The sequence below is a fragment of the Seriola dumerili genome, unplaced genomic scaffold, assembly GCF_002260705.1.
Source record: "Seriola dumerili isolate Sdu_G_001 unplaced genomic scaffold, Sdu_1.0 BDQW01000052.1, whole genome shotgun sequence".
In the NCBI taxonomy this organism is placed as follows: Eukaryota; Metazoa; Chordata; class Actinopteri; order Carangiformes; family Carangidae; genus Seriola; species Seriola dumerili.
The window spans coordinates 22,370,478-22,389,406 of NW_019174307.1; the positions used below are offsets into that span (position 1 = coordinate 22,370,478).

General features: G+C 41.5%; 5 protein-coding genes across 6 annotated transcripts; all 5 read right to left on the reverse strand.

Annotated features, from left to right (window-relative positions):
- Window positions 1-683: 683 nt before the first annotated feature.
- LOC111218437 (beta-crystallin S-1-like) lies at window positions 684-2,582 on the reverse strand. Of its 2 annotated transcripts, none has more exons than XM_022740743.1 (3): window positions 2,574-2,582; window positions 2,051-2,293; window positions 684-956 (listed from the first exon to the last, which is right to left on the reverse strand). In XM_022740743.1, the coding sequence occupies exons 1-3, from the start codon at window positions 2,580-2,582 to the stop codon at window positions 684-686; spliced, it is 525 nt and encodes a 174-aa protein (XP_022596464.1). The 2 variants fall into 2 exon arrangements, with proteins under 2 accessions (XP_022596464.1, XP_022596463.1); XM_022740742.1 differs by having other exon boundaries at window positions 684-959.
- Window positions 2,583-4,031: 1,449 nt separating this feature from the next.
- Window positions 4,032-6,036, reverse strand: LOC111218293 (beta-crystallin S-1-like). The gene is made up of 3 exons (XM_022740538.1): window positions 5,958-6,036; window positions 5,614-5,856; window positions 4,032-4,307 (listed from the first exon to the last, which is right to left on the reverse strand). The coding sequence occupies exons 1-3, from the start codon at window positions 5,964-5,966 to the stop codon at window positions 4,035-4,037; spliced, it is 525 nt and encodes a 174-aa protein (XP_022596259.1). The 5' UTR covers window positions 5,967-6,036; the 3' UTR covers window positions 4,032-4,034.
- Window positions 6,037-6,991: 955 nt separating this feature from the next.
- LOC111218251 (gamma-crystallin M2-like) lies at window positions 6,992-8,384 on the reverse strand. The gene is made up of 3 exons (XM_022740461.1): window positions 8,370-8,384; window positions 7,625-7,867; window positions 6,992-7,267 (listed from the first exon to the last, which is right to left on the reverse strand). The coding sequence occupies exons 1-3, from the start codon at window positions 8,379-8,381 to the stop codon at window positions 6,992-6,994; spliced, it is 531 nt and encodes a 176-aa protein (XP_022596182.1). The 5' UTR covers window positions 8,382-8,384.
- A 1,219-nt stretch (window positions 8,385-9,603) lies between these two features.
- cunh2orf80 (chromosome unknown C2orf80 homolog) lies at window positions 9,604-12,969 on the reverse strand. The gene is made up of 8 exons (XM_022741287.1): window positions 12,929-12,969; window positions 12,747-12,828; window positions 12,548-12,630; window positions 11,345-11,435; window positions 10,864-10,941; window positions 10,616-10,703; window positions 9,906-10,036; window positions 9,604-9,672 (listed from the first exon to the last, which is right to left on the reverse strand). Exons 1-8 carry the CDS (start codon window positions 12,967-12,969, stop codon window positions 9,604-9,606), a joined length of 663 nt encoding a protein of 220 aa, XP_022597008.1.
- A 419-nt stretch (window positions 12,970-13,388) lies between these two features.
- On the reverse strand, window positions 13,389-18,018 carry LOC111218066 (shugoshin 2-like). The gene is made up of 8 exons (XM_022740158.1): window positions 17,938-18,018; window positions 17,604-17,779; window positions 17,357-17,431; window positions 17,003-17,073; window positions 16,768-16,898; window positions 14,576-16,648; window positions 14,120-14,234; window positions 13,389-14,000 (listed from the first exon to the last, which is right to left on the reverse strand). Exons 1-8 carry the CDS (start codon window positions 18,002-18,004, stop codon window positions 13,868-13,870), a joined length of 2,841 nt encoding a protein of 946 aa, XP_022595879.1. The 5' UTR covers window positions 18,005-18,018; the 3' UTR covers window positions 13,389-13,867.
- Window positions 18,019-18,929: the final 911 nt, after the last annotated feature.

Consider the following 18,929-nt stretch of genomic DNA (forward strand, 5'->3'; position numbering starts at 1 on the left):
GTGTGTGTGTGTGTGTGTGTGTGGTTGGGAAAAATCTGTTTATTGACTCTTGATGTGCGATGAGTTATTGTTCTTTTCCTCCATGTTCATCACAATTTCCTCCCGAATATGCCACCGTACAATAGACCGACGGAGGGAGTACTGCACAGCATCAGCAAGATTAAATTGATATTTAACAGGAGCTACACACGATAATCTGCACAATCTATCGGCTAAAGAGATAATTACAGAATATATATATATATATATAAAAAAATCTGGAACAGAAATAATTCCTGAGGTAGAACAACATGTTGAATATTACTTCATATGAAGGACATAAATCTTCCACTCATCATAGATCAGATATAATCATACTTATATATTCCTAAAGTCCTAACGGTTACAGTATCCACAACTATGGAGACTCCATTTTGCAATTGCTTTATTACGATGGTGAGTGTGATCAAGAACAGGTCCAAAAGTGTTTTGTTGTTGTTTGTGCTTTTGGTGTTTGGTGGGTGCTTTGCAATGAGTCCATCCATGACGCTTTGTCTTAATCCTTGAAGTCAAATGACCAAATATTACCAAGTGACTGAGCCACAGGTATAGTATTTTGTACTTTCTACAGTCTTGTAGGCCACTATCTGAGCATGAGGTCTTTCCAAAAACCTCCATGCAGCTGTGGGATCCTCCAAAACAGATCAATAGTCCGTGATGCGCCTGATGGAGCCGACCCTGGCGCTCCTGCCGCCCCACTCGCTGAACCTCTTGTACTCTCCGGGCCTTATCAGGTACATCCTGCCCCGGTAGTTTGGGTGCTCGTAGAAGAGCCAGTTGCCGTTGGTGACGTTGCAGGAGAAGATGTCGTTTATGTGGAAACGGTCCAAGACGCTGGGGCAGTCGTCCGCCAGGTCCATCATCTGGCCCCCGAACTCGATTCGCTCATACAGGCGCATGCTGAACGAGCCGGGCCCCTGCTTTTGGAAAGGGAGAAAGGAATTATTTAACAAACCAATCAATCAAACTTTATTTGTGCAAGTCAACGTGCTCTGCAGATGACAAGCTGATAGTAGGATAGTCCAAATGGACTGATGAACAAATAAAAAACGTGTATGTTACAATACACATTGTAGTAATGATTTTATAATGGACATACATACTATATATAATTAGATATATAAATATCTAACTACGCAAAGGAATTGATCATCTCAATGGATGGTAATGTTGGACAGTTGGTCGATCACTTTGGCTCAGACTGATTGGACGGATGGTTCAGACATTCATGGTTCCCAGAGGATGAATCCTGATGACTTTGAGGATCCCCTGACTTTTTCGTCTAGCGCCACCGTGAGGTTGACTTTTGTGGGTTTGAGTGAAATGTCTCGACAATTGTTGGATGGATTGCGATGAACTTTGGTACAAACAAAGTTCATGTTCCCCTCAAGATGAATCATCATTATTCCTGAAAAAACTAATGACCTTCCCATCAGCTTCAGCTTGAACTCTGCCTTTACTGCTAATTAGCTAATCTTAGCATGCTAACACGCTAAATTACACTGATGAACATGTATGATATTGTACCTGTTTAGCTGATATCAGTGCAATAGCATCGTCCTTGTGACTATGTTAGTATGCTAACGTTAGCATTTAACTCAAATCACCATTGTGCCAACCTCATGGAGACACAAGCATGGTCGTCGACTTTGTAGTCGTTAGTCTGAAGTCACAAATACCTACACGTTCTACGTCTTTAGCGCAAAATTTTTTAATTATTTTTGTGCCAAAAATAACCAACTTTTAATGTTTCCCGCAACAAGTTTATTCTTAAGATATTTTAGAAAAACACCTGACACTTAAACTCCAGTTAGTAGCTCTTTAAGTTGAAATGGCAGCATGAACTTGAAATACAGCATATGGCACTAAATTAATTGATTATTGTTCTGGTCGGAGAAGGAAATCTCCAGCGCATCAACAATAACATGAAATATGGTAATAACCAATAAGAGAGACATTCTCTCAATACATTATCAAACTAATGTATCTAACAACAATAACAGTAGCTCACCATGGGGATGAGGCGACAGGAGCTGACGGAGTCATCGATACCCGTCCACTGATGGAAGTCAGGATACTCCCCCCTCCTCAGGTAGTACTGGTTGCCGGTGTAGTTGGGTTTCTCGTAGATCATGAAGCTGCCGCTCTCCACCTTGACGGAGCAGCAGCGACTGAGGAGGCACATCAGGTCCGCACAGTCGCTGCTGCATTCAAGATGGCGCCCAGAGAAGTTCTTGTCCTCATAGAAGATTATCTAGACATGGAAATTGATTTTTAAATTTTTCTTTTTATAATACTGACCAACCAGTTCCCTACAAATAAATACACAGTCCATTTTTCTGCTTAATTGACCAATTCAATCCACTTCCTCTTCTTATGATTTAAAGATTTAACCACTGACTCTCAGTAAAGCTCAAGATTTCAAAAGAAAAACCTGGATGCCTGTTTGCACTTTGTTTGCTTCACAATAAAAGCGTTTTCCCCCATCTCATATCAACATGAACAGCGTGCAGCATGGGAGCTGTGATGTTTACCTTCCCCATGTTGGCCGGTTTGCCTGCCCTGTGTGATCCATCCAGCTCTTTGAAGACTCCCACCTGTCACATATATAGTGAATGTAAAATGCAGACTCTGCATGTGTCATTCATATTGTAATGGCCAGGAATCTTTGGCGTTTGTGCCGCAGTGCTGTCCTGAAGAGATGTGTAGGAGTGATGTTTGAGCAGGTGAGAGTCGACAGGTTGTGGTTGGGGTCGGTCTTGTGTCGTGGCAGGAGGATTTTGTAGGATTATGTCGTCACTGAATGGCTGGTGTTTTTCTATTACATCTAAAATGATGCCAAGGTCTTTTATTATCTAGTTCCTGCTGTCATCAAAGCTTTCCCATATGGATGATTTCTGACATCAGTGGAGTTCCCGGTATCATATTTTTTTCACTTCTACCTATTTAACTGTTTTAACAATTTCCAAAGTTCAGTTTTACTTTACAGTATGTCACATTTGTGGTCTCTGGTCTGAACTATGCTTTTGTTTTTACTGTGACGTCTTGTAAAATTTCATTTTCTTATCCCAAGATAATGATGTTTTTAGTCGCACAGAAACTACAGAAATGTAGACGTTACCTCATACACTCTTTGTATTCTGTGTTTGAAGATATAATATTGTCAAACTGAAACTCTCTGTTTTACAGTGTAGTACAGCCTCTTTTTGTCAACAAGTTAGTTTGAACTTTTGCTATCAGTAATTTCAATCTTGACCACTGCCCTCTGCTGGAGATGTATTTTTTTTGTCCAAATAAATACACAGTATTTACACACTGCTAAAAAAACAAAAACACTTTGAGTGTTTAAATCGCTATTTTTAATTTGTAGAACACTACATATTTTTTGCTTTTTGTTAACCTAAAACAAATTAAAAGGAGGAGAAAAAAAATCTCATCCGAAGTCCAATAAGTCACAGTTACGGTGCTTTCACTCATATCACATGATCTTCATCAGCAGATGCATTTTGCAGATGTCAAGGAGATGTTGAAGTTCAAATTTCAAATTCTTCCGAATGCTTTAAATGTCATCTTTTCAGGCAACAGGGACGAACTTAAAGTTCACTCTTGACTTAAGAAACACGATTCCAAACTCCACCTGCACATGAAGATCATGCGATGTGATCAAAAGCACCAGAACAGCGACTAAATGGAACTAAACCTCTAAGAGTAGATTGAGTGAAAAGTGGAAAAGCAGAAAGCCTTTCCTGCAGATCTACAATAGATAACGCTTGAGTCTCGGTGTGGTAAGTGTCAGTGCTTGCAGTATTTTATTCAGTCCTTGGATGAGAGTCAGGATGTCAGGCCAAGACCCCGTCACATCCTGCTGGGGAAACATGCCCTCCAAACGCAGAGAGCAAGAACAAAACTGAATACACGTGAGCACTGACGCCATTTTATTCAGCGTGTGAAACAAGGCAAAGAGCAGACACTTCACAAGAACCATTCTTCTGTCTTTAGAGATTCATGAGGCGCCTGATGGAGCTGATCCTGGAGCTGTTGCCGCTCCACTCGCTGAAGCTCCTGTACTGGCCGGGCCTCAGGTAGTAGTGACGTCCCCTGTAGTGGGGGTGCTCGTACAGCAGCCAGTGGCCCTCCATCACGTTGCAGGAGTTGAAGTTGGACATACGGAAACGGTCCATGAGGTTGGGGCAGTCGTTCGTCAGCTCCATCATCTCACCTCTCATGTCGAAATGCTCGTACAGCCTCAACTTGAAGTTGCCACTGTGCTGAATAGGAAGGAAGCAGGAGGGTAGATCAGTATCACATCCCATTAAAAGTCAAATGTTCAAACGTTTTCACAGGTCACTCAGAATTACAAATCTTAATGTCAAAGATCTTAAAGAAGTAGATTGACATTTTGGCAAACAGCTTATTTGCTTTGTCAAGAGTTAGCTGAGAAGATTGATACTACACATGCCTGTACACTAAATATGAAGCTACAATGTAAGTAGCTAGTTAGCTTAGCTTAGCATAAAGACTGAAAACAGTGAAAAATAGCTAGCCTGGCTCTTTCCAAAGGGAACAAATTCCACCTGCAAGCACCTGTAACCTCCCGGAGTCTTCACTGGTTGCCTGACAACTCATCCCAACCTAAAAATATTTGGCCACAAAACCCCTCATAAAATGGGTAATTGGCATTATTACACTTTGGTTTTTGAGCATATTAAATGAACAAGATTTAATGTGTCATTTAGTGAGCTTTAGAGGTGCTGATACACACAATTTGTTCTCCCTAGACAGAGCCAGGCTAACTGCTTTCCCCTGTTTCCAGTCTTTCTGCTAAGCTAAGTGGCGACTAACAGCTAATCTAACTCTAGACTAGAAAGTGAAAAACCGTATTAACTCTTACTTTACAACAATATCTATTAATACAAATTGGATTAAGCCAACTCTGTGATGAAACTTAAACTCATGTTTTAGCAAATAAAAAAAACTTATTGGTGGAGTTACAAAACAGAACTATAGGCTACTGTATGTTACACATTTTTTGCTTAGTAGGTACATTAAAAAATCCAAGTAGACACATGATGTTTTTCTATTACAACAGCAGCTACAAAACTGTTTCTGATTATTTAAAAAATCTGTTTTATGAGAGAAAAAGGTCTGAACATGAACTCAAGAGCCATCAAATTGCTTAATGTCACACTTTGGTAAAACCTTAAAAAAGTTTATAACACATTATAATGTAGATGTAAGCAGATATAAGTGTTTACAAACAACTATAACTCCGGGATATTACATGTTTGTATGTTGCTCATAAATATTAAATATGGGGACTAAATGATAAGTGTTACCGTAAACCGCTTAGTTGTTAATTCAAAGGCAGATCAACATTTACAGTTTAATTTTAGTCTGTTTATGGTCAAATGCAGCTGTTTTACACTTTGGGGTTATTTTACCTTCAGTGCCTAATATGAGAAGTTTAAGTTAAGGTTTCTGTTCACTAATATGAAGATGTTTGTCCAACATTATTTGGATTATATTGACAAAAATCAAAGAGAACTAGTATGTTATGTTACAAAAGGGTCTTACCATGGGGATCATACGACAGGACCTGACACAGTCATTCATGCCGCTCATGCCCAGGTAGTCGGAGTAATCTCCCCTCTTCATGAAGTACTGGTTTCCCGTGTAGCTGGGACGGTCGTAGATCACGAACATGCCGCTCTCCACCCTGATGGAGCGGCAGCGGTCAAACATGGAGTGCAGGTCGGCGCAGTCACTCATGCACTCATAGTGACGGCCTCCAAAGTTCCTGTCCTCGTAGAAGATGATCTGACGGAGCAGAGGAAGGGAAACATGTCACATTCAACACAATGGTCCACAAAGAAGAACATAATGCGCTCTTGTTGGAAATTGTAGAACTGGACACAAACCTTTCCCATTTTGACTGCTGCTGTTGGTCAAACCGCTTCCTGTGTTTTTTTTAACCACTAAAAAGTGAGCTCCATCTTTATATACATTACCCTGTGGGAGCAGGTGCAGCCACGTGTGTTGTTATTCAAATGAGGCCTGGTGTCAGCAGAGACTCTACAGGAGTCTTCCTACTCCTGTTTGTCACGTCCTGTGTCGGGGGTTAACAGACAGAGCACAGCTTCCAGCAACAGCCACAGCACAGCCGGGCGCTGGAACAGTCACTGCTGAGCTCTCCCGCCATCTTGTGTTTGTTTTAAAGGGACAATTCCCTCTATTCACACCACGTGTAAGAAACTGGCCATATTAAGTAAACATGGGTGGATAGATCTTTGAATAAATAACTATAAATAATAGTTTCTGAGTTTGTTCTGTAGTGCAACTAGCTGCAGATTAATGTTGTGTTTAGTAGCACCAATATCTCTACTGATGTTTTAATGTCGGAGAATATGAATCTCATTAACTGTTTCTTTGATAAATGTATAAAATTAACAACAGATACTCACATCTGAGATACTAAAGTGGCTCCTATGTGTGGTAGCGTCCAACTGCATTAGTGTGGACTCATTCATGTGGAAGTAATTATAAAGCATGGGAAACAGTCATTTAAAGGAAAATAATGTCAAATATTCATGCTGTTTTGTCCAAAATGGCCTTTTTTTATGAGCCAGTCAAAACCAAAATATTTATTCACAAGCACAGAGAAAATAGTTTACAATAGATCCATTTATTTGTTTATTTAAAACAATATCATGTCGATATCTTGGGTCAATCTTTTTTCAGCACAGCCCGATCAGACATCTCATTTATTGAGAGACAGAGTATCTCACATGATTATTGTCCAGAGATAGAAGTTTATTAGAGAAGCGGGGGTAAAATGTCTGTTGTGTGCTGTGAGGGGGGAAGGGGGGGGCTGGGGCAGGGGGGGGGGGGGTTTCTAATGAAACTGAAAATGTTAAAATACGATCAAAAAACAAAAATCAAGTGAGATTCCAGATTAAAACTCTGTGATTCTGCGGAAGGAGCCGGTGGTGGCGCAGGTGGCCCCCCAGTCACTGAACTTGCGGTACTCCCCGGGCCTCATGAAGTACTGGCGGCCGCGGTAGTTGGGGTGCTCGTACAGGGTCCAGTAGCCGTCCATGACGTTGCAGGAGTAGATGTCGCGGCTGCGGAAGTGATCCTGCACCGACTCGCAGTCATCGCTGAACTCCATCATCTGGCCCTGGAAGTTGGGGCGCTCGTAGATGCGCATGCGGTAGGGGCCCTCGCTGGTCTGGAGTCAAATACAGAATAAGGAGAGCGTCAGTGCAAAGGGTTCGTCTTCTACAGATGTTTCATTGAGTCTACAAAGGATCATTTTCCTAACATTAAAGTTTAGATGTAGAATTTCAGTTGAAACTTAAACATAAATCATATTTTTTTTTCCAGTTTTTAAATCTAGAAAAGAATCTTATTGTAAATAAACTCCCTTATCTCAAGTTAAATCCATCTAATTCAGCATTCTGTGGAAGTGAAACCATTTTAACAATATATTTATTATTCTTTGCCTCACAACATCACACATCTAGACACTTTTCCATCATCTATCAACTCCACACACTTCACAAATAAACAGCAGATATTCACTCACATAAGAGAAAGTACGGCAGGAGCGGATGGTGTCGTTGTAGCCCATCCAGCGCTGGTAGTCTGGGTACTCCCCCCTGGTCAGGACGTACTGGTAGCCGGTGTAGTTGGGCTTCTCGTACAGCACCCAGCAGCCGCTCTCTACCTTGATGGAGTTGCAGCGGCTGAAGTGGGGGTGCATGTCAGGACAGTCGGTGTCGCACTCATAGGAGCGACCCTGGTAGTTCCTGTCCTCATAAAATATGATCTGTGTCCAGGAGAGAAGAAGAAGAAGTTAAAGCTCAGGTTGATCATCAAAGTTCAGCAACTACTAATACATTTATTTTTAGTTTTTTTTAGTTTATTTGATAATGACAGTGTAAGTCAACATAGTTTCAAAACAAAGTACAAAGAGTTTAAAGCTGTTGCTAATTCTTTATTATATGGTATCTTATATAAAAGTGGCACCTGCTTTGGCATGAACATCATTTTATCTGAATAAACAGTTGAATTATTGCAGCATTAATCATCTCCCTGCTGTATCAACTAGAAATGATGTAAATGACAGACTTAAAGTGTCAATGTTTTTGTTTTATATTTTATATTTGTTTTATATTCTCCTACATGTTGAATTACAGCAACTCTGTAAAGCTCCTTTCTTTTCCAGGGAGATCTGAAAATTAGAGTTTACATTCATTTCTGGTTAAAACGATAAACTTTTTACCCACATTTAAACCATTACAAACACACACGACAGATAACTCTCCTACCTTACTACTCATCCTGCAAACAGTGCTGGAGCCGGTCACCTACGGAGGGAAAATGGTGGTCTCACAAAGCGGGACCGGAGCCCCGCTATATAAACCTCAATCAAAGGGTTAGTAGATCCCACTTTAGCTGTTTTTTCAAAGAGCGGGGATTTAATGCGCTGGCATCGCTGCCAAAAGTCTTGATCCTGGGCATACAGCAAAAACCCCTGAATCATCAACGCAAAAAGTCCTAGCAGGCAAATTACTGACCTGCTGTGCCCTCTTTTATTGATATGGACACGTTTTATCCACTAATCCATCATCAGGTGGATTAAAGTTTCCACGCAGAATGTCAGAGGTCATCACAAAACTACACAGCCTTTAACTATGTGGTGAATCTGAGCCAACTGTCACTGAAAATCCTGCAAAGCTTCAGAGAAAATGTGAATAAATATCCCACACAGAAATGTAACATGTGACATGTGTCCCTATATAAAGAGTGATTATTATCACATACTTACATCCTCTGGATATATGAGGCTATAAGTTTATAACATATATTAAATACCCACAGTAAAAATGTATATATGTACAAATATTAAACATATCAATGTGATTTTATCATAAAACAATGATGTTTTAACATTATATATTTTATCTATTTATGCAAGTTTATTATAACAACATACATGTTAAATAATCTATTAGTTTATATGTGTAGATAGATAGATAGATAGATAGATAGATAGATAGATAGATAGATAGATAGATAGATAGATAGATAGATAGATAGATAGATAGATAGATAGATTGATAGATAGATAGATAAATAGATAGATAGATAAATAGATAGATAGATACTTTATTTATCCCCTAGGGGAAATTCATGATGTATATATATATCTATGTATATATAGATATATATGTCTATATATGACATTTTTCCAATTTCTATTGGGTTACATATAAAATAAAAATATGTATACATATATGGAAATGTAATATATGTACATATATTACATTTGCGTATGGGTTGTTAGTGATGCCACTGAATGCATCATCATTAATCAATCGTAAAAAAAAATTGTACAACAGGTTATCAGCCACAGTCAGCTTTATTTTAATGTCATTAGTCGTCGTCAGCTGCTTCTAGATACTAAAAACCTCAATCACAGTTGATCAGTGTGACAGAATAAAGCTAAAGTAACGACAGCAGAGCTGGGACACTGTAAGAGACTAAAGTCTGAGGGCGACTTCAGTCCTGCAGAGACTCCTGTGAACCGTCGTAGTGCTCAGCTCCTTCCTCCCGTCGGTCACTGCTGTCCTGGGGAGTCACACACAGAGAGGGGGAGGGTGGGGGGGTGGTGGTGGTGTGGTGGGTGGGGTGTGGTCAGATGAAGATCATGTCTGTTTACACCCACAGGGGGGCAGCAGAGGCTTCTCACGTGTTTTAAACCAAGAAAACTCTCTTTTTCTACAACAAACGTGTTGAAGTTGTTCAGTTTTGCTCTTAAATCTTCTGGGTTGAATATAATGACAGATAAAGTGGATACTCACACTGAGGAAGGAGTGAGACGAGGAGGAGGAGGAGGAGGAGGAGGAGGAGGAGGATGAAGGTTGCACTGACACTTGTCCAGGCGGAGCGCTCGCCTTCGCCCTCTCAGACAGCCATCTTTTCAACTTTTGATCTGTAAGAGGTTTTATTGAAGACAGGTGTTAGTGAGTGTTTCCCAGCCTGAGCTTTGGGAGAACCTCATCTTGGTTTTATGGTTTTAATTTAAGTTTGAGCTTTTGGATTTTTATGTTTGGACATTTGTTTCATTTGCTGTTTTATTTTGTATTGTTCCCCTTGTGTGTCTTGTGATTATTTTACTTCCTGTGTTTGTCCTGTTTCCCTCCTTGTAGATCACCTGACCCGCCCTGACGTGTTTCACCTGTGTTTTACCCTTGTGTATTTAAGTCTCTGTCTTCCTCTTCGTCTCTGTCAGTTCGTCATGACTCTCCTGTTTCTTCTCCGTTTGGATATTAGAAGTTTCCTCGTGTCTTCTGCTCCACTGTTTCCTGTCTCTAGCGGTTCTCCTTGTGTTTCTGTTTTTGGACTTTGTTTTTTTTCCAGCCTGGATTCATTTCTAATGTAAGACTTTATACTTCTGGTTGTTTAATGAATCACCTTTTTTCCACATACTCCCTTGGATTGTCTGCACTTGGTGTCAGCCACAGCGTTAGTTAATTCCAGATAACTATATTTAATATTGATGTACACTTACTGTGCTTCTTGGAGTGGTGCACGGCCTTGTAAGAGCCGAGCATGGCGAACGGATGGTAGGACAGAGTGAAGGGGTAGACGATCGCAGCCTGGGGTTAAAAGCAAAATATGAAATTAACTTTTTCTACGTCACTAAAACTATATAATGAAGAAGATGGAGAAAGTGTGGCAGCCACTTCCCCATCTGTTTAGACTTTAATCAGACACACAGTATCTGTGTGAAGCGGTCGCCATGGACGCTGACTGTACCTTGGATTGCTGGTTGGGGTATGAAGCTGCTGGTTTACACCTGTACAGAGCCAAGATTTCCTCCACTGGCAGGTTGTTCTGAAGCAGGGAAATGAAGGTTTAGGAATCAGCACCTCTCTGTCTGAGTTAGGGCAGAAATTATTATAGAGGTACCCTGTTTTTTTTTTTTTTTTTAATGCCTAAACTCTCTACTCCTGTCAAGTTCCTCTTCCTTCTGTTTCTTTTCAGACACAATTCAGTCATTTTCTCACATTTAAACCCAAACTAGATGCATCCTCGCAGGATTTAGATCTTAAAATGCTTCAATAGGTAAAAAATAAATGAAAGAAAAGGAAAATAAACACATGGGAGAGTTAAACAGCCAAGTCTATACCCATATATAGAGCCTCCCTCCTGGGCCTGTTTCCTATTTTAAGGTATTTAAATTCAGTGGGACGTCAATATTTAATTAAAGATGCGTTCATGTAGAAATTACACTTACCATAATAATCCCTGCAAACGACGACAGGATCATGGCCTCCCGCTCTAAGCGATTAGGGTACTGGGCACTTCCTAAGCTGCACGTTGCTCCACTGTGAGAGAGAGGGAATAAAATTTATTACTAGACAGATTCAGCTTCTTGGAAACGGTGCGAGTGAAAAGACTCGAGGCGAGAATCTTATTTCACCTGCCACTAGCTGAACGAGACAGCTCATCGTCTTTTACCTTTGAGCTCCTCTCAACTTCACATTTTGATTTTATTTTGCTCTTACATAAGCCACTGATGACAGGAAAAGCAGTAAAGCAGAAATGACTCATTATACATTTTGAAACCGATCAGAAAAATGGCCAATCACATTTATTAAGCAGGACGAGGGTGTGTCCTCACTCTGGCTCAGTCTCAGCTGCTCTGTCCTGATGAATGTCACATTTTCACACATAAGAAAAAACATGTAAAAGGGATCATTTAAACCGTCCACAGTCAATGTCCTCACTTCCACCTCGCTGTGACTAAATATAACGATTTCTCTGTCAAGTGCAGTTTGACCTCTTACATTTTTTATGTCCACTTGTTTCCCACGCTGTACAACAGTATTAAATATTCTGCTTGCTCCAAAACAGGTTACGTGATGCTCACGCTCACATTCAGAGTCAGTCAGAATACTTTATTGATTCCAGGGGGAGATTAGGTTAATGCTGCTCCCTCAGCAAAGAAAAGAGAATAGGAAGTAGTTTACACAGGTGAAGATAAAAGATTTTTAAAAAATGTTAAAATAATAAAAAGAAAAAAAACTTGCTATAATATGTAAATAAAAAATAGAAATATGTAAGGCTGTGTGCATGAAGTGTCAGAATTGCTCAGTTTGTATAATTTAAAGTATAAATAAATAATGATGTGATGTCAGACACCCTGAGCGTGACTATGACTGCAGCATTGCATTAATAGAAAATATTCTACATGTCTTGTGCAGCTTGATGAAAACATTTCTGCTGAATTCATCTGGATGCATTTGGAAGCTTTGGACGTTCTGACTGCGGCTTTGAAGACCGACCGCCTGGCTGCACGTGTGAAGAAGCCTCCACCAGCAGGTCAGGGCTTTTGACATAAACTGATAAAAAAAAAAAAGTTTCAAAATAATAATAATAACTTTAACCTGCAGCTGTACGTTTGGTTTTCAGTCTGTAGAAACAAACAGCAGCTTACATGATGTCGCTGTCGAGAACGTCCCGCCCTTCTTCCTTGTCCAACCACCAAAGGGCGACACTGATTGCAAGGTCATAGTGAGCCTGTAACATGCACACGGATAAAACACACACTGCAGCAGACTGAGGAAGAACGACAGCTGCTGTGGTAACCAACATGGAGTCACAGCGAGCCGCTGTATCTAATGTGGAGTTTTTACCAGGTCGTCCAGCATGGTGGACGTCCCCTTCCCCTTTGGATCAAATGAATTTTCTCTGAGTTTCTGCCCAATGTAATCACCACTGTTCAGATTGAGGAAAAACAATGAATCAGTTGCCGTTTTAAAACTTGATTTATTTTGTGCTTTTCAACAGTCTCGGGCTTATTCTAATGTCCACTCACATAAGAGCCTCAACGTCTCGTTTCAGCTGCCTCGCCCCCATGTTCTGAACAAACTCCTTTCATGTGAGACCCCTGCAAAGACAACAGGAAATGATTGAAACTCAAACCCTTCTATACTCCTACATATTAGAAATTAAGTGGAAATCAGCTGATGTGTTGGCGGTAGTGAAAGCTAGCTTGCATAACATTGTTCACCTCAAAGTATGGGGTTAATTGGCCGCTGCGTGTGCGGTGCTTTGAAGCCAGGAAATGAAACTGACACCTCGTTGGGACCACACACAGAGAGATACCAGCAAATGCAGTGAGATCCAGTCAGTCTGGTAAATCTTAAAAACACGTTCCCTGTCAGTAACAGTGAAACATGTGAGTGCAACAAATCCAAAACTGACTCCATCTCTTCTGCGTGACAACAAATTTTAATGGAAACACACAAAAAAAAAAAAAAAAATGAAAGAGTGGTACATTTGAAACAAGCTCAACAGAAGCATCTGTACTCACCACACAGTCCTCTACAGACAGACACTGATGCTGCACAACAGAAGCAACAACACTTCACTTCACATGAAGTCCTGAACGCGGTCGGCTGCGGTCGTGCAGCAGTGAATCTGGTGACCTTTCTGCGGAACACAAGCCTTTTACAGTGTGGACGAGGAGCAGGCTTCTCAGGTGAACGGCCCGGACTGAATAATTTATGATCATCCTCCTGTCAATCTCTCTGACCATTAACAGCCACATATCACTGGAAAGCAGGTGGAGCAGCGGTTATAAAAACATGTTTCTTGTAAAGAGAAAGGTGCATTGTGGGAGTCCAGTCCAAGCTACAAAATTCAGTTGCCAACAAACCTGTTTAAGTGATTTAAAAGACTAATTAAAAGGTCTTTATTAAGCTTTAAAAAAAAAACAAAGATTACAATAAACCAGATTAAAAACAGAAAATAATCAGTCCAGTAAAGCAGAGCTTTCCAGCTTCGGCTTGGCTGCAGTCGTCTTCTTCTTCTTCTTCTTGCCCTCCTTGAACACTGGAGAGCTCAGAAACATGTTGTCAGTGAATTTGTCTCCACGCCTTATTTTGCTGTTTAAAAAAAAAACAAACAAAAAAAACAAATGCGATCAATTACTCACAGCTGTTTCCTGATATAATCAATACCGACAGCGTTTGTGGCCACGGTTCATAGACAAAGACGTCCTCACCTGTTGAGGGGCGGCTCCTTGTAACTGACGACACCGTGACGTCTCCTGGTTCGGCCTCTGATTTCGCTCTCTGGGGTTGTGATGGTGTTGGTCAGTGATGTTAAGACTCTTCCTGCTGCAACACAAAGTTACTCATTAACAAACAGACAACGCACGTTTACAAAGCTGCAGTTTCCCATTCCAAAAACTAGGAATAAAATCAGCCATCAGTATAAAATCTGTATAAAATCTTGCTATGGCTGCAGCTACTTTTCAATGAATCGTTTAGTGTATGAAATGTCAAAATTTATGCCCATTGAAATTTCCCGGACACCGAAGTCTGAACCCGTTCAAAACTCAATCACCTCACTGATTAACGAACTAATCGCTGCAGCTCTAGTTGACATAACTGTGTCAACACTGAAATATCTACAGTAAGCTAATGTATGTAACACATCAAACTGATGGACACCACACCTGGAGAGGCGTCATTAGTCGCAGCGGCAGACTCCTCAATCACCTCCTCCCCTCCTTCCACCTCCCCCGTCGGACTGGCCAGTAAAGAGAGCGCCTCAGGGTTAGTGGTGCTGACGTCCATGGCGAGCCACGGCGGCACCTCGTCCGCCAGCAGATCTCCCAGATTCTGATGAACTGCCTCGTTACTGGTGTCCTCCGTGTGACTGTAGGCGTCTGACACATGAGGCGTCCTCGTGTTGTTTAGTGAAACACTGTCCTGAGTTTTCCGCCTGTAGACGACAAACGTCTCCCTCGGGTTTCTCGTCTCTGTGGGTGTTTGCAGCTTGGGTTTCGTTCTGCGATCTTTTGGTTTCCGATCCATCCTGGACTTTGACCTGGTGGGGTTTGAATCATAGAACTGCTCATCCATCTCACTGATGTCGGCCACTTGAAGATCATCCAGTTCTTCTTCATTTCTCTCAGGCTCATCAGCGCTGCAGAGAGGTGAAGCCACACCGGCTTCCTGAAGATGACACGCTTCATCTGTGGATCTAAATCCTTTGTTGCTATGGCTACTTTTATTCTTCTTTTTCTTGTCCTTTAAAAGGTCATCACTCTCCTTCCTCTGCGCAGCTTTCTTCTTGCCGGAACGCCCCGCTTCTTCTCTCCTGGCTTTTTTAGTTTTCTGAAACTCGGTGCCTGTGGTAGAGTCTTGGTTATTGTTGCTGCTCATGTCCTCTTGACTGCTGCCTGGATCCTGGGTGGCCACCCAAGGACGCTTACAGGAGCTCTGCGTTTCTTCCACAAAGGCTCCGTCACTGTGTGGATTTGATTCTGAGCGTTGCCCGACGACACCTGTGTCCACGGCAGCCGACGGCTCTTCTGCCTCACAGCTGTGGCGTCCTGCAGAGGGCAGAAAGTCCTGCTCTGAGGAACCCACTTCTGGTGACGCACTGTTCGGCGAGATCCAGTCCCTCGCCACTGAGACAACAAACGTCCCTCTGCATCTTGATTTGAGACTTCCCTCTGTATTTTTGCTCGGTGGTTTGTTGTGACTTGGGAAAAGACGCCCCACATGGTCCGACTCTGGACGTTTGACCTCATCTGTGCAAAACAGGAACTCTTCCGGTTCTTCTTGGTCTTTGCACGATTCATCCTGTCCCTTAACTTCTTCCTTCACTTTATCATGGAGCTGTTCCAATCTGAGCTGACTGCTCTCACTTTCATGGGATGACGACATGAATACTGTTTTCCTGGAGACTAAAGACGCCCCCCTGCTCTTTTTCTTGGACCTCCTGCATGTGACTGTGGACACTACTTCTTCCTCAGCATCTTTCTCTGGTGATAATTGAACACTTTTGGTGGCTTTGGATAACTGATTTCCAGGATCCATGAAATAATTGTCCACATCGTCACAGGACATCTTTAACTTGGCGTGGTGCGGTGATTTGAATTTCTCCTTTGCCGCTTTCTGACAGTTGCCAGCCTTGCCCAGTTTGGGGATGCGAGAGGTTACAACACTACCAGACTGTTTTTTAGGTGAGTGGTGCTTGAAATCTTGTAGGTCTCTAATATCCTCTAGTGCACAGTCATCTGTCTGTGACAAAGAGTCAGTGGGAGCAGTCTGAACCTCACTCATCCAAGAATCTGCTGAATTTTTCACTGGTGGATTTGCAGCCAAACTCGACCCACTCAATTTTTCCTTCTTCTTCTTGCCGGCGTGGCCCTTTCTTTTGGGCTTGGTTTCCACTGTGACTATCTCACCAGCGCTGCTCTGCGTCATCTCCATTGTCGTATTCAGGAGCACTGTGTTCTCTTGTTTGTTACCGTGTTCTGGCTCAGTTTCCGTGACTGAGGCGCAGGGAGGGTTCACATCATCAGCGGAAGCTGGTTTAGAGTTTTCACACGCGCTGAGACGTGACGAGGTTCGGCTGCTCTGAGGAAAAAGGACTGACTTCATGTCAAACCCCGACTGAGAGAACACCATCGACAGCCTCTCCACTTCATCCCTCAGCCTGCTGGACGGGCGTGATGCTCCTGTGCGGGGAGCTTGTTTACACTGGCTTGAACGCCTTTTTTCAGCATCTGTAGTTTCTGTGAGAAAGCAGTTGTGGGAAATGTACAAATTAGTATTTCCAGTGAATATTACATCAGTATCACAGGGTATATCACTGTAACATATTTGATGATGATCAACTAAAAAAACACTTTACCATTGTGAGCATCAGTGGAGTTATTGAGTCTATCCTGGATACAGAAGACGTTATCATCCAGGTTTTTTTCAGGCCGGTCGGCTGTTAATTCTTTTGTCATTTCTGGCTGAGGAGGTAACGGAGCTGTGAGACTGAAACGGGAAAGGATGGGTGTAAAAAGCAAGACAAAGCTGCCTTAACAAAAAATGGCTCTTAGTTCAAAACACAAATAAATCTGAGTGAAATATTTGCTCACCTTTCCGCTGGATGATTGTCCTGGATGTTGCTGAATAAGTTGTTGTTGTCCTGAGATAGTTTAGGAAGATCCTGTGGGTAAGGAACAATCACACATTACTGTATGTTTTGCATAGTTTGTTATTGCGAGTGAAGTTACCGTGATTCATAGTTTCATGTCTCATTGGGAAAAATATAAGTTTAACTTTATCGTGTGATTTTCAATATTTCAGTATATACAGTGAAATACTAATATCAGGACAATGATGTGAGGATAACTGAAATCACACTTTTTATGTCCACTCATGCATCACAGGCAACTCAGACTTGCCACACGAAACCACAACTGTTAGCACTGATTGAGAGGAGTCCTTACACTGTCGGAGAATAAGTCGGCCACCATGTCAAAGTGCTGCAGAGTGTTGTTATGGAGGCTTTTCAAGATGAGGAGCTGTGACAGAAAAAAAAACAAAAACAAGATGAACTGCAGTCAATATAATCGATTATCAAATCAAACATTTCTCAGATATTCTGTGCATTAGAATGAATACTTGTACGGTCATTATCGCCTTCTGCCTGACAGGCCTTATGTGTTAACTACTTTATGTAAACAACAAACTTACCAGTTTCCTGTCCTTGTATTTCCTGGTGGCCAGCTCGAAGCACAGAACCTCCACTTGCTTCTTCAGACACACAATCTCCTTCTCCAGCTGCCTGTTCCTCTCCTTCTGCACCTCCAAAGCGAGAGCTAAGGCCCTGTTGTTGGTCTTCAAAGAGATCTTGAAGAAGGAGGACGAGTCTGGTGTGAAGAAGCATTACAACATTCATTCTTGTTAGGAGAATAAATTAATTCAGATAATGTCTGAGAGCCATAAAGCTTATAGCGTAATATGGTTGTACAACATGAGGCACAGACATGTTGGTTTGTAAATGTGTTGAAATGAATGATGGACTCACTGAGGAGCTTATTTTTGATCTTTGATGCTGCAGCTGAAGTCTGCTTGGAAGCTTTTGAAGGTACCATTGTCTTCTCATTGAACATGATGACAAAGGATGATGAATGATGATGGATGAAGAAATCTGTAACCTGAGAAAAAAAAACAAAAAAACAAAGATGTTAGCTTTTGTACTGTATTGTATTGTATTGTATTATTACTGAGAAAGTGACATTGCAACAGATATTTAGATCTTAAATGTATGTAGTCTTTAAGTTTGGGTGACACAAATAAAGCTAGCACCTACAGTTTTTCGACCATGGTCTACCGACTTAACTTTGCTGACAAACTAGAGATTTTAAATAAGTAGTTAATTTTTCCGTCAGTTAGGCGACGTTAGCATTACCTAACGTATGTGAATGGTGAATCCGTTGCTAACTGGTGTAGCCAGCGCTAGCATGATACGCTCGAAATTTAGACAAAACTTACCGGTAATCGACGTTAACCGGCGATAGACTTTGCCTTTTGGCAATAAACTTTATTGATAATGGCCGTGGAATGATCAAATAACGCTCATTCGGACCATTCTAACTGCCGCTATCACATCCATCCAAAGTCGTTGATTTAAACATAAACAAAAAGTCCGCCGCGCGTCTGCGCAGGTGCGAGGAGGTGTGTCTTAAAGAGTGGGTGTTTTTCCCCTGAGTTTGTCTCGTTTGGCAGACTCTACTAACAACCTGCCATCACTCAAGGCCAGTATTTATCAGACTGCTACTTTGTACTTAAGTGAAACTTAAAAGTAAAAATCCTTAATTTGGTTGAGAGGAGATCCTCTGAAATGAGCCTCTCTCGTTCTTCATTTCTTCATTATAGATAGATAGATAGATAGATAGATAGATAGATAGATAGATAGATAGATAGATAGATAGATAGATATATTGTACACCCATCTGTTTTAAACCCCATACACATTTAAATGGCACCTGGATGGCGGTCTGTCGTGAGAGGAATAGG

Bases quoted from the DNA above. Each gene is read 5' to 3' on its own strand.
- LOC111218437 (XM_022740742.1), bottom strand. The intron at 960-2,050 runs GTGAGCTACTGT...CCTTTCCAAAAG, and splicing joins CCTGTCGCCTCATCCCCATG to CAGGGGCCCGGCTCGTTCAG.
- LOC111218293 (XM_022740538.1), bottom strand. The intron at 4,308-5,613 runs GTAAGACCCTTT...CTTCCTATTCAG, and splicing joins CCTGTCGTATGATCCCCATG to CACAGTGGCAACTTCAAGTT.
- LOC111218251 (XM_022740461.1), bottom strand. The intron at 7,268-7,624 runs GTGAGTGAATAT...ATTTGACTCCAG, and splicing joins CCTGCCGTACTTTCTCTTAT to ACCAGCGAGGGCCCCTACCG.
- cunh2orf80 (XM_022741287.1), bottom strand. From the start codon at position 12,969: ATGGGGGCGAGGCAGCTGAAACGAGACGTTGAGGCTCTTAT. The intron at 12,829-12,928 runs GTGAGTGGACAT...CAATCTGAACAG, and splicing joins CGAGACGTTGAGGCTCTTAT to TGGTGATTACATTGGGCAGA. The intron at 10,704-10,863 runs GTACAGTCAGCG...TTTTAACCCCAG, and splicing joins ACCCCAACCAGCAATCCAAG to GCTGCGATCGTCTACCCCTT.
- LOC111218066 (XM_022740158.1), bottom strand. From the start codon at position 18,004: ATGGTACCTTCAAAAGCTTCCAAGCAGACTTCAGCTGCAGCATCAAAG. The intron at 17,780-17,937 runs GTGAGTCCATCA...TCTTCACACCAG, and splicing joins GATCAAAAATAAGCTCCTCA to ACTCGTCCTCCTTCTTCAAG. The intron at 14,235-14,575 runs GTGTGGTGTCCA...TTTGTGTTGCAG, and splicing joins GACTAATGACGCCTCTCCAG to CAGGAAGAGTCTTAACATCA.